Source organism: Marmota marmota, unplaced genomic scaffold (genome assembly GCF_001458135.2).
Source record: "Marmota marmota marmota unplaced genomic scaffold, marMar, whole genome shotgun sequence".
Lineage (NCBI taxonomy): Eukaryota > Metazoa > Chordata > Mammalia > Rodentia > Sciuridae > Marmota > Marmota marmota.
The window spans coordinates 44,756,875-44,774,848 of NW_026000174.1; the positions used below are offsets into that span (position 1 = coordinate 44,756,875).

Sequence of the window (17,974 nt, forward strand, 5' to 3'; positions counted from 1 at the left end):
AGTGCCTTGTTTTAAGGTTCTCTTCCTGTTTTTCTGAGCTGATCAAGCCCATCTAATGCAAATTCCTTCAGTAGCCTTTCACTCTCCTTTTTTCCTTTGCAAAGAGGGGATTTTCCTCATCCTGTGTCCAAGGAAAACTCTAGGTCTCCTGTCTGTTTTTCAGGACCTTTACTGGTTTTCTTCTGTTGGTCACTGCACATCCTTTTGAATTTTCTTCTTTTTCCTATAAACATGCTCAGTTTTCCCCATGCTCAGAAAATGATTAGCTCCATACCTAGCTAAATGTCCTTAGGCTAGCATTTGCCTTCAATTTTACTGACACACACCTTAAAACAAGCCTCATTTACTCCCTACCTATGTTCTTTGTGGTCTCGCTTCTGAAATGTACTTGTAGACATCCCCTGAGACCTGAGGCCTAGCACAGCAATTTTTCTTCCCTCTTTCTCCTTTTCAGAGCTCTTCTACCACTTCGCTGCTATATGGTAACAGTTATTTGCTGAAGTCTCAATAGCCCAGACTTCTGGCTGTAAACACCAGACCTCCACACAAATACTCTTAAGCACCAGGGGGAAAATGTTGAAGTATCTGGGATAGTTCATGGAGCCTAAGAGGCTACTACCATTTCTGCTCTGCTCAGGGGTGGTCTGGAGCCAGAATGCCCTTGCTTCCCATTCTTTCTATCTCTGCTGCCTACTCTGTGCTTTTTCATTGCAGACCAGCTTTCTGTTTTCTCCTGTCTCTTGGTAGAAACAGAACTTGATTTTTATGTGTTTCAGGTCTAACCATGTGGAAATCAGACTTTATCCCAAAATTTTTATAGAAAGATGCTTACAAGGTGGGGCATTACACAGTGATGGGGGTTGCTCACATTAGTAGAAACCTTGCAGTTCTCCTTACAACTCAGCCTGGAGGAGTTTGGGGTGGAGTGGGGAGTACTGTTTCTTGGCAGAGAACCCATTCTGTGGTCACCTTAGAAGTATTCCCTTTTTTTGGTCTTTGTGCTTACTTGGACCACCTTCCTGAGCTCTTCCCTTGCCTATCATGATATCTCCTACTGTAAACCTAGCCAGCATCTATGGTTCTGTCCTTGGGTGTCTTCTCACTCCTTCACCTCCAAGTATGCTGTCTTTGATGTTGACTCTCAGATCCTGTCTCTGCCTCTGGCTACTCCATGCTACATCAAACCTCCCTGCTCTTAGCTCATGCCATCTCCTCTGCCTGGTATGCTGCTCCACCTCTCTGTTACCACCTACTGACATCCTCCCCAGTTTTCAGCACCTGCCTCTTTGATGAAGCCTTTCTGAGTTCCTCAGTCATACTTGATGGTTCCTCTTGTCTTCAGTGCTTGTCCTCATCTTAAATGCTTGTTACCTATGCTCTTGTGTTGGAATACAGTCACTTCTATACTGTGACTTAGGGTATTTTTTTTTACTTCCAAGTGATAAGGTTATTAATCTAGGAGTCTTCTCTTATTTATCTTTATATATTTTTTTTACTTTTACATTATCTAGCATGTTTGTGGTGGGCATGCAGTTAATATTTGTTAAGTTGGATTTATTATTAACAGGTTCTGAAATTATTTTATTTAAAAATACTTGAGCTAGGTGTAGTGGTACATGCCTGCTCAAGTGACTCAGGAGGCAGAGGCAGGAGGATCGCAAGTTCAAGACCAAGTTCAGCAATTTAGTGAGAATCTGTCTCAAAGTGAAAAATAAAAAAGGGGTGGGGACGTAGCTCAGTAGTTGAGCATCCCTAGGTTCAATCCCCAATATTACACACACACATAAAAAGAAGCTTGCTTCTGCCTAAAAGAAATCAGATTTTGAGTAAATAACTCAACCTTTTTAAAATTATGAAAGTCTTATTATAAGAAATATCAGCCGGGCGCTGCGGTGCATGCCTGTAATCCCAACGGCTCAGGAAGCTGAGTCAGGAGGTTTGTGAGTTCAAAGCCAGCCTTAGCAACTTAGCAAGGCCTAAGCAGCTCAGCGAGATCCTGTCTCTAAATAAAATGTAAAAAAGGGCTGGGGATGTGGATCAGTGGTAAAGTACCCCTGGGTTCAATCCTGGTATTAAATAAAAGAAAAAAAAAAGTAAACAAAATACAAAAATGCAAAAATACAGAAAAAAATACAAAAATGCAGAAAAACAAAGATAAGCCAGGCATGATGGTGCACACTTGCCTATAAAACCAGCTATTCTGGTGGCTGAGGCAGCAGGATTGCAATTTTAAGGTCAATCTGTGCAAGATTGTGAGACCCTGTCTCAAAAAAGAAACGACAGGGGATGTAGCTCAGTGGTAGAGCACTCCTGAATTCAATACCCTGTTCTGAAAAACAAACAAAACCGAAAAATGAAAATAAAAAGTACTCATAATCTTACCACATGGGCCTTGTTAACATTTAGGTGTCTATTCACTGGTATATAGTTATAAATCATGATTTGTATTTAGTTGTGCATAATTGTTCATAATTAAGCATGTCATTACCACTGAGCTAAGTCCCTGGCCCCAAGCATTTTTAATATAGGTTAAGAATAAGAATAAATCCTGTTGCCTTTTTTTTTTTTTTTTCAGTACTGGAGATTGAACTCAGGGCCTTGTACCTGCTGGGCAAGTGCTATACCACTGAACTTCATCCCTAGCCTCTGTTGCATATCTTTGAATTTTGTTTTGAGGGCTTCTGATTTGTAGTATTTTTTATTTGGTAAATGTGAGATTGATGTGGAATCATGCAGTTCACACAGTGTTTTGGGAAGATTTGTCTTTTAAATTTAACCCACCTGATTAAATTATAAATTATGCCTCTTGTAGTTCTCCCCCCCGCCTCCTTGTCTTGATCTGGCAGAACATCATGCCAAGTCATGAACCCCAGGCACACGCTATGAGGAGAGGTGGAGATCACCTCACCCATCTGCCTCTGCTCACGGAGGAAGTGGAGGTCTGCAGGGGGAAGGGCTTTCATTTTAGCTGTAAATTAGAGAACCAGTTATAAGCCATCATTCTGGAATGGGGAGTAAATCTTTCTGTAAAGGAAAGGTAAATCTCAATTGAATATTCAGGGCTTTTAAGATCAGAAACAGTTCAGGGATTTCTGAGCCATGTCCACCTTCCATTCTAATCCTTGTATCCTGTATCGTTATTGTTTTAGATAAGAGCTGCCCTTGAGGACATGATCCCATACTCTGGGCAAAGAAGTAGAGGAATTCATTTAGGAAACATGAGTGCAGTAACCTGCCATTGCCCTGTCTCTCCCAGGCCTCTGGGGAGTAGCAGTGTAGTTGAAACTTTGGCTTGAAACTAAGGTACCAAGGCCATTTAGGTTTGAATTCAAGCTCTGGCCAAAGGCAAGGTTTAAGTGCTAGTTTTTAAAGCAGAATAATTTGCTCAAGGTACAACAAAATAAGGGAATAGTTCACACATAGGCTGATCTGCGACTTAATCTTTCTGCTCCAGTGCCTCTTCATGTTGCTTCTCTAAAATGAAGGAGTCCAAGTTCCCTACTAGCTCTGGAGGGTGATCACCAAGTCTCTCCTCTGTTTCCATGTCCTTTACCTCTCTGGTTAATTGGCTCTTATGGGTTGGGGGGTGGCGATTGCAGTCACCGGAAGAAGAGAATGCGACAGCTGCAGAAGAAAATTAAGAATGGGACCTTGAACATAAAGCAAGATGACCCCTTTGAGCTCTTTGTAGCGGCCACAAACATTCGCTATTGCTACTACAATGAGACCCACAAGATCTTGGGCAATACCTTCGGCATGTGTGTCCTCCAGGTGAGTGACTTCCTCCAGCCTGTGTATTGCTTCCACACTGAGAACTGATATATGATAAGAACAGGTTCTTACCCCCGATATACCAAGCATTATTAATGGAAGACTTGGCCACTTTGCCAAGGAAACCAGATCACTAACCCTATAAAACAAAGAATTTTCTGCTTAAGTTAGCAGCTGTCTGGAGACCCCAGAACTTACAATGATGTGCCAGCTAGGTGATCCTAAATTAAAGCTAATAAAGCAAGCACGGGGAAATTTGACTGACCCTGGAACCTCAGATCCTTATGGGCACGCATGGAGACTTCCCTGACCCATGAACAGTGCAGCTTGTTTAACCAGCTGGATAGAAAAGTTTGCATCCACTTGTGTTGGCTCCTGAGTGTTTGGTAGCATAACCCCACATACCCTAAAATCCCTTGCTTCACCCCAGAAAGCTGCTTGGTGAATTTATCCACAAATATACATTCTCTTATCGGGAAAGTTAATAGACTTAAGTTTCTCATGTTTCTTTCTTTTTATTTCTGGTGGGTATTTGTTTTAGTCTGTGATTTTTAAAAAATCCACAACAACCCCTTTCTAAAAAAATTTTCATACACAAATTCATGTTTTTAAAAAATACTTATTTTTTATTTATTTATTTTAGTTGTTGTTGAACACAATACATTTATTTTTATTTATTTATTTTTATGTGGTGCTGAGGATCGAACCCAGGTCCTCGCACATGATAGGTGAGCGTTCTACCGCTGAGCCACAACTCCCGCCCCAAATTCATATGTTTTTGTACTTATTATGTTATGCACTTTGATCATGATTATGTAAATTATAAATCATATTTAAGAGAATATAAATTAAGAAATGGGGAAATCAAGAACAGAAGTTCTGTTTTCCTTGCATTCCAGTGGGTTGTTTAATACACTGCTCACTAGAAAAGAGCCTCAGCCTCCTTTGTCTTTATCACTAATTTGTCAGGAGTGTTGTGCTCCCAGCCTTTACCTGGTGCTGGAATGAGGGCTTCTTTAAGCATTAGCTCCCCCGTGTGGTGCAGTTGAGTTTTGCCAAACAACTTCCATCTGTAGACATGTTAGAAAATGTAAACATGTTTCTGAAATTTGACTATAAATCAAATGAAGTTTGGAAGACTTACCTCCAGACAGGATTTTATTAGAGATTATTAGAAACTTTTTGTGTGTGTGTGTGGTGCTGGAGATTGAATTCATGGCCCTGTGCGTGTGAGGCAAGCACTCTACCAACTGAGCTGTATCCCCAGCCCTAGAAACATTTTTGACATATAAAACCATGTCTTCCTAACCCTAAGGACCAGACTCTCTTTCATGGTGCCCCTAAGGGGTTGTGAGTGTGTTATGTGTTTCTTGGTGAGCCAGAGTGGGGGTATATGGTCTTGGGTTTCTACCCGAAGCCCGGATTTTGGCTTATCACCTGGCCTTTGGTTAAGTATCTCTGGGGTGCTGTTTGCATTACCAACCCTCTAAGGTCTCCTTGTAGGATTTTGAAGCCTTAACTCCAAACTTGTTGGCCAGGACTGTAGAAACAGTGGAAGGTGGCGGACTGGTGGTTATCCTGCTCCGGACCATGAACTCACTCAAGCAGTTGTACACGATGACCATGGTAAGGGTCGGGGTTTTTTATTTTTTAAACATAATCGTCGGCGTTCATATCAGTCTGATTTTGCTCTAGTCTGCTGTAAGATTTCCTATTAGAAGGTAGATAGCCTCTGGGAGCTCTTTGAGAACAACTAATGAAAAAGTCACTGTAGCTGAATCTCAGGGGCTCTGAGTATGCCTAGAAATGTGAAATTCAGATATGATGCAGACTATATGTAACTAAATATTAAATATTTTTAATATAATAATAATTAAATATTCTTAATATAATAGTAATAATAAGCCAGATATGGTGATTTAATCCCAGTGACTTGGTGGGCTGAGGCAGGAGGATTGCGAGTTCAAGACTAGCCTCAGCAATTTAGGGAGGCCCTAAACAACTTGGCAAGACCCTATCTCAAAATAAAAAATAAAAAGGGCTGGGGGTGTGGCTTAGTGGTCAATCCCCAGTACCAAAAATATATATATATTTTTTTTTCCTAGAATAATATTCTGCTAGAGCTTATTTGTGTTTTGCAACAAAGGGACAATTGGCAGAATTCTCTCTGGCCCTCATCTTCTAATAGTTAATGAAGCAACGTTTGCCAGCTTTGCTTTCAGTTTGGCAAGAATTTCAAATATGGGAGTGGTAGTTTACTTCCTAAACCATGACTGAGGACATGGTTCAGAGTGGGGTGTGTTTAAAACAGATGCAGAGCTGGTCTCCTGGCTGATATTGCCACATTGGTGTTCTTAGAGGCAGTTTCTAAGAGCTGCCCATGACCCAGCAGCTCAGAAATGGTGTCAGGATTGGCCTCTGGGTTGAATGAGCTATGTTTTTCTGGTGAGATGGACTTTCCTCAAATCTTGAGGCTGCTTCCTGCGTTTATCACTCCTGCTGTCACTTGCCACTGTAGCCCCTCTTCACACATGACTAGCACACTTTCACCCCTGGGCTTTGCACTTGCTGTTTCCTCTGGCATGTGCTCTTTTGGATTTCATCATGACTCACATCCTTACTGCCTTCAAGTTCCTGTTCCAGTATCTCCCCATGAGTGTGATCTTTCTTCATACTGTTTAGAAGAAGTGGTTCCAGCTGTAACTCTTTAATCTTTATTATTCTTCAAAGTACTTGACAACGACTTTTAGTTACATATTTGTTTTTTTGTCTGTTCTCCTACATTAGTCACTTAACTTGATGGAAGCAGGAACTTAGTTTTGAGTTGCAGGTGGACACAATACCTTTATTTTATTTATGTGGTGCTGAGGATTGAACCTAGAGCCTCACACATGCGAGAGGAGCACTCTACCGCTGAGTCCCAGCCCCAGTTTTTTTTTTAGTTGTAGGTGGATATAATACCTTTCTTTATTTAATGTGGTACTGAAAATTGAACCCAGGGCCGCGTCACACGTGCTAGGCAAGCACTGTACCACTGAGCTACAACCCTAGCCCTAGGACTTAGTTTTTCTTATTGTTGTTTTTCTTACTGATATTTTCCCAGATCCTAGAAGAGTGCCTGGCATGTTGTAAGAACTCACTAGATATTTGCACATGACTGAAAGACTTTGTGCCAATAACACTTTGTTTGTTCTTCCTGTTTCTCTTAACATGGTTGACTGCTTACTCTTCCAATCTCAGCTTATCATCTCTGAGACCCTCCCTTTCTGCCATATATAAACAGGCCCCTCTCATTGTTATCCCCACACCCTGTATTTCATTTGTAGCATTTGCCAAAATGTGTATGTATTTACTCATTGTCTTCCTCCAACCATTGGACTGTAAATCACATGAGAGCAGAAGTCTTGCTTCATTCATCAGTGTGTACCCAGAAGTCTGGTCCACCTAGTTAGCAGGTATATTTTATTGAGTCAGGGTGCTGGATCAAATGTTGAAAATGTCAGAGATGAGGTGAGGGGAAGTTGATTGGGATTAGAAGCATTGCGTTTGGTGTCTGATCCCAGTTCTAGCAAAGACCACTTAGCCAGTTCAGCAGAGCAGATGGGAGTGGATTTTCTTTCCCACAGGGTTGCTCATGTCTCCTGTGATAGAACTTTGTATCTGAGCCCTGGGCCTCAGTGTTATTTAGATGACTTTGTTAATGGATGTTGTCTTGCTTTCTTAGGATGTGCATTCCAGGTACAGGACTGAGGCCCATCAGGATGTCGTGGGACGATTTAATGAGAGGTAGGTCTTAAGGATATTTCTCAGTTCCTTCCAGTTGTTGGGAAGCCAAGGTGGGAGAAATATTTTTATCTTGGACCCAACTGAAAGCTTTTGTGTCAGCAGAGGCAGTACAGGCTTCCAAAATGTGCAATTCTTCAGCAGCTGCAGCTGGGAAATGATCTGGGTACAGTGCAAGGGGGTGGAAAGCTGGTGTCGGGGTTTGGGACACCTGGACTCAGTCTTGCTGCTGGCTCTGACCAACCCAGTGGCCTTAGCCACGTTCCTATCCCTCTCTGGCTTTAGCCTACTCATCTTTGAGAGGTTGGGAGCGGTCTATCTGGATCACCATTTCCTGTATTTCACAGAACAGTTGTCTTTTAGAGGGACCTTGTGACAAGAAGACTCTGGCCAGCTGAGTGGGACATGCTGACACTGTTTTTCCATTATGAAGAGTCTCACTTACCTATTCTAGCCTCAGAAAAGTCTTGCAACAGCTGGCACTTGTTTGATTGTTTCCCATTCCCAAATTAATTTTACCATTGAGCCTCCTTGTAGGGACCATCAGTTAACAGCCTGTGTAATACCTTGAGAAACTGGCCTAGATCAGTGTTCCCTTTGGGATTATTGGCAATGTTGGGAGACATTTGGACTGTCTTGACTTTGGGGGTGCTGAGGGAGAGAGCTACTGGCAACAGGTGATTGGAAACCAGGATGCTGCTTAAAAGAAATCATTATCTGGTAAAAATGTCTGTAGTGCTGAGGTTTAGAAATCCTAGCCTTGATGAACCTGGGGCCTCTCTGATTTTTTAACATCCTCTCATGCTTTGGCTCAGTAGAATAAGGACAGGAGGAGCAGCTGCATGTTACTCAACAGGACAGAAGCCTGTGGAAGTATCAGGAAAGGCCCTTTTCTTGTGGCATGGAGGATGTTTGAATTGTGTAGCAAGTTAATTTTTCTGTATATAGGGAATTCAGTGTTGTATTTCTTCAGGGAGCTTTCTTTTCTCCTTATTCATTTGTGTGTGTTGTGTTTCCATGTGTGTTTCCCTGTGTGACTGGTGGCCATATGGGGCTTTTGGAGTAGAGCCACATTAGTGCTAAAGGGCTCCAGATGATAAGAAAAGGACTAGAGGACCTAGCAAAAGCAATCATGGTTGTGCATCTGGGATCTTGGCTTTCTTGATTGCCACATAAATTGTGTTCAGGTGTCTTGTAGAGGAGGCTCTGATTATCTCATTGCTCTCTACTTGGGTTCTGGCTTTCTGAGATGTGGGGCCCAGTGATCTTCCTGAAGAAAAGCAACTTGTCCCCTCTTGTGCAGCATTGTCTGCCTCCTCAGCACCTCACCTCAGGACTGCTTTTGTCCCTCAGGTTTATCCTCTCTCTGGCATCTTGTAAGAAGTGCCTTGTCATCGATGACCAGCTCAACATCCTGCCCATCTCCTCCCACATGGCCAGCATCGAGGCCTTACCTCCACAGGCTCAGGTGAGTCTGGGTCCAGGGCTCAGGGATTTGGGGGAGCTGTGATTTCTGTAGTGGCAAACCTCTTCCTCTTTTCTCTGGTAGGATGAGAATCTCAGCCCTTCTGCTCTGGAGCTGCAGGAGTTGAAAGAGAGCTTGCAGGACACCCAGCCTGTGGGTGTGTTGGTGGACTGCTGCAAGACCCTAGACCAGGTGAGTGTGGGTTTAGAACTGCCCTATCCCAGGGTCAATGACACAAGGATAAAACGGTGTGCACAGAGCAGCCACGGCCCACTCAGGATGAGTCAAGACTAGAGACGCCTAGAAGGGCCTTTTTTCTACCTTGTTCCCAGGTGTGCTCCACAGCAGCAGGGCTGTTCTTCATGTCTGGGTTTGCAAAGGAGCTAATTCAGGGAGCGGGGGTCATGGGAGATGGACAGATGAGATTTCCAGAAGAATCTTCTCAGTGCTTTTTCCATGATAGGGTATTTATAATAGCTAAAAACCTGGAAGAACACAGGATGTGTTTAATTTCAGCTGTGTTGGTGGTGTAGAGGTTTTGCTTATGGCTCCTGTAGAATTGAGGAGAGGGGAGCGTGTGAGGCCCCTTGTACTTACTTCATTCCAGTGTGAACCTGATGAGAGCCCCTGGGGTGGCATGAACAGCAGGCTGGGTGGGAACTGCCAGGATGCATTTCTTTGCTCTATGACGTAGCCAGCACTAGTAAACTCAGCTTCTCCAGTGTCTTTCTGCCAGCTGGGCACACCCCAGAGGACTTCAGGCTGCCAGGTGTGTTCAGATGAGTGGCACAGGCCTCTTAGCATTGGGCTTTGCCTTCAGAATGGAAAACAGCTGCAGTGACCCCGCCTACTGGGGCCTGAGTCCCAAGAGGCTGGTTTTCCTAGTCATCCTGGAAATATAATCACTAGCTCCATAGCTCTGTATATAGCCCAGGCTGCAGGCTCTAGGCTGCTTTGAACCTTTTCTGGTACCTTCTGTATCACCAATCAGAGGGATGAGAAATAGGATAGAGGAAGGGAGAGAAACTATGGTACTAGTAATAATGTTATAAAAAAGCAAACGGCCAAGCAACACAAACGACATCAGTATGAAAGCGAACACATTGAGAAAACGGTATTTCCACTTGGCAGTCCCACTCTGCAGAGACACTGCTGTTCAGGGTTTATCATGTGTCCTTTGACCTTTCCCTGCACATGTCAATGGATATTTCACTGTATAAGGTGAGAGTGGCTCCTGGTAGACATTTGGGCTGGTTCCAGCTTTTTTTTTGCTATTATAAACAGTATTATCAGGGTACATCTGTGGGCATTGTATCTAGGACATGCTTCTGAAAAAGAAATTGCTGGGTCAGGGGCTGTGGGCATTAGAGTGGGTGTCACACAGTTGACCGAGCTTCCGACAGTGTGCAGAAATGCCTTTTGCTCTGCGGCCCGGCCTGCACTGAGTGCAGCTAAACTTGTCAGTTTTCACCAGTCTCATGGGAACTTCTGATGGTTGCTTTAATTGTTACTGTTATTATGAGGGAGACAGGTACTTTCTTCGTCTAATCATAGGTCACCTCTTTTTGAGGTGAACCAGTTTGCTTGTGACTGCCCATTTGTTAATTGGATTGTTGTCTTTTGTCTGTGTGTGTGTGGGTTTTTCATTTTAGAGTGTGTTTTTAGTCCAGTTAGGTTTAGTCAGCGTTCACAGGTTGCCTAAAGTAAAACAAAAGATACAGTATTTAGCAAGGGCCAGGTTAAGACAACTAGTACCTGGATCCCCATTGAGCATTGCCATCTGGAGAGACTCTGGCTTCCTGAAGCTGCTCCCTTCCACCCTGTCAGCCTCCTTGCTGGTCCTAGAGAAACCAAGCTGCACTTCCACCTCAGGCCTAAACATTTGTTGATCCCTCTGCTAAAGTACTCGCCCTAAGAGAGACACAGGGCTACTTCCTCAACTTCCTGAAGCTGCTCCATTTCCTCTCTGTCCATCTGTCCATCTATCTGCTCAGGCCTGCATCTCTTTAGTGTTTTCCTAGTTTGCTGCCTTAATGAGCGAGACTGCTTCCTAGAAGTGGACAGGCCAGGCTGACCATGCACCCCGCTTTGCAGCTGGGAATCCAAGTTTGCGGTAGTGTCACCTCTCTTCAGTGCCCCTGGCATCTTGCTTCCCCTCTAGGTGCGAGGCCTTCCTAGATGCTGGGCTTAAGAGTTAATGAGGGACACCTGCTTCTTGGAGTGTGCCTTCTAATGGATGAGACGGGCCCTGCTTAAATGAAGGAAATTATGGTGTAGTAGAAACTGCTGTGTATAACGTAGAAAAAGAAAAGTGGCCAAGAGGGTGGGGGCATGCCAAGATGGGGGTTTTGTGGTTCTAGATACAGTGTTCAGGGTGGCCTCATTCAGGTGACATTTGGATCAAGCCTTGGAGAAGTTGAGGAAGTAGCCCTGTGTCTGTCTTAGGGCGAGTACTTTAGCAGAGGGATCAACAAATGTTTAGGCCTGAGGTGGAGGTGCAGCTTGGTTTCTCTAGGACCAGCAAGGAGGCTGACAGGATGGAAGCCATGTGAGGGGGAGAGAGTGGAGGGCCATGCAGGCCACACGGAAAGGGCTGTGGCACTTACACTGTGAGGGATGGTTGAAGTGGAGGGTTTAAATATAGTCTTGTCTCCCCACAGCTTCCAGAGGCATCCCCAGGCTTATTTGTAAAAGGATCCTCTGGTTTGAGCTGCACATGGGCTGTGGTGGAAAGTTGGTGGAACTAGGAAGGCCAGTTATATGGCTGCTGTCATAGGGGAGGCAGGACAGGATGGTGGCCGTGAGCAGTGTGGTGGAGGAGGATGGTGAGGGCTGTGTTGAAGGGTTACTGCCTTGCTGACAAGATTTGATGATGAATAAGGGATGGAGGAGAATGCTGAGAATGCTTTTGGCCTAGATAATCAGACAGTTAACTGAGATGAGAAGCTTGTAGTGGAGGAGGTTTGGGGGAACATTAAGCATCAGTTTCAAGTTTGAGGTGTCTGTTGCACAGTGGAGCTGTACAGGAAGTAGTTGCATGTACCCAAGAGTCTGGAGTGTGGGGAAGAGGTCTGGAATGGAGATATGAAATTGTCTTGAGCATCTGATTGGTATTTAAGGCCTTGGCACTGAGAAGAGATCGAGGCAGGGACCATCATACTGAGGACAGCAAATGCACTTCTGGGCCTTGGCTCATGGTCTGACAGGAGACCCAGGAGCTTGCTCTGGGTTGCCCTTAACCAGTGTCAGCTTTGCATCATTGGCTTATGGGTGCCCCGTGCGTTCTCTTGAAGAGCTGCAGTAACTTGTCTTCAGCACAGGGCAAAATGCTTGAGTTGAGTGCCAGCGAACGTTCCCACCCCTTTAGGAGACCAATAAAATGAGCTCCCTGCTTTAGTACTGGGAGCCCTCTTAGTAAGTTCTTGTCAGAGTTGTGTCTCCCTAAATGGAAGTCCTAGTTGCCTGTGAGTTTGCTTGCTTGGCTTGATCTCATTTTTGTGATTGTTTTTGGTCAAAATATCCTAGTGTCTGGCATCATGACCCAGGATTGAAAAGTCCAGGTGATGAGCAGTGCTTTTTGGCCTGTAAGAAGTGCCCTGTGCCTTTCTCAACTCACCTGATATGTTTGTTTCTCTTTCTACAGGCCAAAGCCGTCTTGAAATTCATTGAGGGCATCTCGGAGAAGACCCTGAGGAGTACTGTTGCCCTCACTGCTGCCCGTGGACGGGGAAAATCTGCAGCCCTGGGATTGGCTATTGCTGGGGCAGTAGCATTTGGGTAAGGGGTCTGACTCTCCATCTGTAGGACCTCTGAGCTTTGAGGGGATAGTGTGCAGGTTTTGAGGTCAGGAGACTGGCAGAACTGTTAGCTCAGGTTCCCCATTCTCAGCTGGTTCATTGTGATTTCTCAAAGTCTTGGGTGCCTGCCTGGAAACAGCAACAGTTTCCCCCAGGACACCCAGAGGTGCTGTGTGCACACACACCCCACCAGGGCCTTTGTTTTTTGTTGTTTACAGTTGAACAAACACAAAATCAAAGGATGTGGGGTCAGAAACTTTAAAATTTCAGGGATGAGAATATATGTACTTTACTGACCAAAGTACAAGTTGGATATTTTAATGATCTTGATTATTAGGTCTTATGCCAGGTGCAGTGGTGCACACCTGTAATCCTAGTGACTTAGGAGGGTGAGGCAGAAGGATTGCAAGTTTGAGGCCATCCTTTGCAAATTAGCAAGAACATAACTTGCAAAAGGGTTGGGGGTATAGCTTGGAGGTAGAGCACCCCTGAGTTCAATCCTCAGTACAAAAAGAAAAAGGGGTGGGGAATGGGTATGTGATGTAGTTCTGTGGTAAGGTAGTGCTTGGCACTAGCATGTTTAAAGCCTGGGTTTGACTTCCTCAGTACTAGGAGGGTGGGGGAAAAAGTCTATTTTTGAGGAGTTGCCTTTGAGTATGTTACTTTTTTTCTTTAGTCCTGGGTGGAAGATTTATGCAGTTGCTAATATAATGTGTGCTCCCATGCAGATATGATAATGGACCTAGAATTTTCTTTGTTCTATATGCATAATCTTCCTTGGCCCTCATTTCACCCCTGTGGTCATTTTATAGTTAGGTAAACTGAGGCCCAGGGTGGTCCAGTGACACCCAGGATCTCCCATCAAGTCACTGGGGTAGATTTGGGGCTTAACCTTAGCTCCTGACTTCAGCTCTGTCCTTCCTGCTGCTCCATCCATACCACTCGGCCTCTTGGCCATGAGCTTCCTTTGTACTTAGCTAGGATTCTGGAGGTCATTTGTGGCCTTCACCTGGCCGTGTTTGGAAACCTCAGTGCAGCTAGTGCCGAGTATGAGGCTCATCCTCTTGTCAGGACGCTGGACTGAGGCAGTTTGCTGGTTCTGCACGCTGACAGTTGTCCCCGCAGTGCCTCTTGTGCTTTAGCCATTGCAGGTGTTGGTAGTTGAATGTTGCCTTTTGTACCTTGTTAATGTGTTTTCATTGCTTTGGGAAGAAAAATTTCCTTGGGTCTGGAGATACTTTCCTTCTCTGGCAGGTGTCTGCCTTTTTATCCTGCTATTGTCTCTGGTTATCTCCAGAGTGACAGGAGCAAACAAAAATAGTTTTGCGTTTTTAATTTTCTTCAATTTCTTAACAGATCCTCCCTTTTTTTTCTTTCTGTAGGTACTCCAATATTTTTGTTACCTCTCCAAGCCCTGATAATCTCCACACACTGTTTGAATTTGTATTTAAAGGATTTGATGCTCTGCAGTATCAGGTTAGAAATCGGGATAATTTCTTTTGATTTAGTGCTGGTTTTAAATCTAGGTGGTCTTTGTAATGTTTGCTTGCTTCTTAATATTGAATTTCTAAAGCTCGTCATTGGTTTGACCTTTTCCCCCTAGGAACATCTGGATTATGAGATTATTCAGTCTCTAAACCCTGAGTTCAATAAAGCAGTGATCAGAGTGAATGTCTTCCGGGAACACAGGCAGACCATTCAGGTGAGGCTCGTGCTCAGACCTTGTTCCTTGATACCATGCTCAGATCCTGGAGGATGTAACGGACTCTCTGAATTTTCTTCCAGGTGTCCTGTGCATGGTGTAATTGTTGTAACAGTATTATATTATGAGAAACTGTTTCCAGATTTCCAGCTTTTTCTAAAGAAGGGCATTAAGTCAACAAATGTGTGTAGTTTGATTGAAAAGTTGTAGTTCTGCCCCACGAGTATGGACTGTGGGATTGAGATTATGCTGATAAGCAAAGAGAATCATTGTTCTGACATCAGTTCTCATTTTGTTTAGTTACTGCAGGTTTTGAAATGGTGCATCTGTACCTAGAACAATGACTTCACTATTTAAAAGAAAAAAAAAACTTTGCAAACTGTGCTCTTTGTGGTTTAGCCAGTGACCTATTTTCTTTTTTAAACAGTATTTTCCCCAAAGCTCCATAAATCTTGGGTGCTCTGTAAACCTGAATGCTCTGCTCTTAGTCCAAAGGCTGCAATTTTGTTCAGTCTCTTAAAGGCATCTGTGTGACAGGCTTATAGAAGGGACCAAGTCTGCCAGACTCTTATCGTAGTGGATTCTATGATTATTTTTGGAGTTGTTGTGGGGGAGGGAAGTGAGCTAGGTGAACTTGGCAGTTTATGTTCTTGAACTTTAGTGCATATCAGAGCATATGATGTGCCTGTTGAGTAGGAGTCTTTGATAAAAGAATCCAGATGATAAACAGTGTCCTGTGTCCATGCCTTTTATACCTGAAGGATCTTAATTTTTCTCATTGGGTCTTTTTCTAGAATCTTCGTTCTACGTACTTCTTCCCACCTTTTTTTTTTAAATATTTTTTTGGTCATAGGTGGACACAATATCTATTTTTATGTGGTGCTGAGGATCAAACCCAGTGCTTCGCTCTCTACCTCTGAGCCACAACTCTAGCCCCTTCTTCCCAATTTTGCTTGATTTCATTAGCAACAGCAGTCTTTTCTCCTCTCAGCTTTGTGTTGGGGGTGGGGCTGGAGGCAGCTGCAGGCTATGAGAATAAAGAGACCTGTTAAAAAATCGAAAAATACACTGGTCAAGAAGGAAAACATTTCTCTGAAAGACTCTGGCTCAGCCCTTGCTCACTCTCAGATTTATAATCAAATACTGGGTTTCTTTTGTCTCCAGACTACAGTATGAGTGCAGAGGAGGTGAACTGGCTTGTGAGACCCCGTTTATGTTCCTTTGAGACATTCTTCTTGCTGGAGGAGAAGGCCTTTAGATTAAAGTGTCCATGACCCCTGGGCCGCGTTCTGTGCTTCCATGACATGCTTGTTTAGTTTCTGCCCTTGAAAGTAAAGACATGGGGCCTGTTGAGAATGTGTGTCCTGTTGCCAGAAGTGAGTAGGCTTGTTCTCTCCCTGACCCAGAAGCTTCAGTTAAGCAAACAGTTAATGGGATTGGGATGAAATATTTCAAAGCTGCAGGCAAGTACTAAAATAACACTGAAATATCCAGCGCTGAGATTTTAAGGAATGTTGACATGTTGCTGATTTCATGATTAAGGGTCATTTTTATTTTTGAGAACTTGCACATCAGATGCAGTTGAAGTTCCTCTTGTATCCCTCCCATTTCCTCCTGCCACTCCCTGTAGGTAACGGATTCTGAAATTGGTGCATTTCCTTTCCGTTTCAGTAGTTATTACATAATTCATGTCCATGAACAGTAGTGTACGTACTTGTCCTCCATGGTGCACCTTTCCTTACTCAACATTCACTTTGAAGATTTGTCAGGTTGAAGCTTATAGATCTGATGGATTCATTTTTAAGCACTTCATGAGTAAATTTGTTTCTAGAAGTGGAATCCCTGGGTCTTGGGGTATGCATAGATTTTCAGCTTTCTTCTGAGTTTGTTTCACTAAGTCCTCACCCAATACTGGGTGCTTAACAGCAATTTGTTTTGTCTGTCTCTGTGTGAAATGGTATCCTCTTTATTGTCTTTAGCAGTTCCCCAATTATTCATGAGGTTGAATTATCTTTGAGTATGTTAATTGGCTATTCAGGTTTCCTCTCCTGTAAAATACCTCTTCATGGTGTTTTTAAAACCACTTGGAAAATAGCAGGAAGCCCTGCAGAAACTGAAGGGGTTGTTTGTATGCATAAGGACATGAGTATGTTGGTTAAGAATAGTCCAGAAATTTTCCCACCAGTGTAGGGGGATTGGTGGTCTTACGCGGGGGTGTGTGTGAGGGTGTAGCATCCAGTTTGAGAACCTGAGGTTCACCTTGGGGGTCGAGCTGTGCCACTGGCTCCCTAATCTGAGTCTGGGGAAAAATGGGAAGAGGCATGAAGAGGGAGGGGAAAAGCAGCCACATCTGTCAGCTGTGTAAGCCAGGCTCTTCTGCATAGTTGTCTTACTTCTTTCTAGAGCAGCCATAAGGCAGTAGGTACTTCGTGTTTTACAGAAGAGGAATCTGAGGCCCTGTGACCTGTGCAGGGCCACACAGCTAGTGGCTGAACTGTTGGAACCCAGGCGTCCCACTCCATCCCTGTTCCATTCTTGCTCTGCCAAGTAAATGGAGAGAAGAGAAAGGGAACGGGAGGCGGGATGGAGTGCCTCTGTCTGCAGTTGCCAGTCCTCGCCGCTGAGGCTTTATGGCCATATTCGTAATCTGAACACTGTCTCCCACAGTACATACACCCTGCAGATGCTGTGAAACTGGGCCAGGCTGAACTCGTTGTGATAGATGAAGCTGCCGCCATCCCGCTGCCCCTGGTGAAGAGCCTGCTCGGGCCCTACCTTGTTTTCATGGCATCCACCATCAATGGGTAAGGCACCGTGGGTACGAATGGTTGCTCTCATCTTAGGTTCTTGCAGATCAGGTGGCATGTAATGAACGTGGCCTGGGCCTGCAAACCAAGTCTGAGGCTCCAAGGCTGCTTCATTCTTTTCTCAAACTTGACTCGACCACTTCATAAATTTTTACTCCCCTCTGGTCTGACATTAAGTGAGCAGCATGAAGCTGAAAAATTTCAGAACCTGGGGCTGGAAATGTAGCTCAGCAGTAGAATACTTGCCTAGCACGGGTGAGGCTTTGGGTTCAATCCCCAGCATTGTGCCGCCCAAAAAAAAAAAAAAAAGGTGCGGGGGTGGGGTGTGGAGACAGAGGTGGGGCTGTAGCTCAGTGACAGAGTGCTGGCCTGACATACAAGTCTGAGTTCTGTCTCCAGCCTGCCAAATGAGTGTAGTTACATGTGATGTGCTGGGGAGGCCAAAGCAACACAGCCCTGAGTTCATTAAAAAAAAAAAAAAAAAAAGAGGAGTCTATGTGATGGGTGTCTCCTGAATGTGTTTTTTAATAAAGAACACAGATTGAGCTGGATGCTGTGGTGCATGTTTATAATCCCAGCGGCTAGGGAGGCTGAGACAGGAGGATCGCAAATTCAAAGCCCCTCAGCAACTCAGGCCCGCTATGCAACT

At 44.3% G+C, this 17,974-nt stretch overlaps 1 protein-coding gene across 4 annotated transcripts in view; it reads left to right on the top strand.

The window, feature by feature from the left end:
- Nat10 (N-acetyltransferase 10) overlaps positions 1–17,974 on the top strand; it is a 39,224-nt gene that overhangs the window by 3,171 nt on the left and 18,079 nt on the right. For all 4 annotated transcript variants that reach the window (XM_015477758.2, XM_015477759.2, XM_048788568.1 and 1 more), the window contains 9 exons: positions 3,600–3,771; positions 5,275–5,397; positions 7,496–7,557; positions 8,908–9,022; positions 9,104–9,211; positions 12,663–12,796; positions 14,199–14,292; positions 14,420–14,518; positions 17,186–17,322. In XM_015477758.2, coding sequence (XP_015333244.1) covers positions 3,600–3,771; positions 5,275–5,397; positions 7,496–7,557; positions 8,908–9,022; positions 9,104–9,211; positions 12,663–12,796; positions 14,199–14,292; positions 14,420–14,518; positions 17,186–17,322 — 1,044 coding nt within the window. The remainder of the gene's footprint in view (positions 1–3,599; positions 3,772–5,274; positions 5,398–7,495; positions 7,558–8,907; positions 9,023–9,103; positions 9,212–12,662; positions 12,797–14,198; positions 14,293–14,419; positions 14,519–17,185; positions 17,323–17,974) is intronic.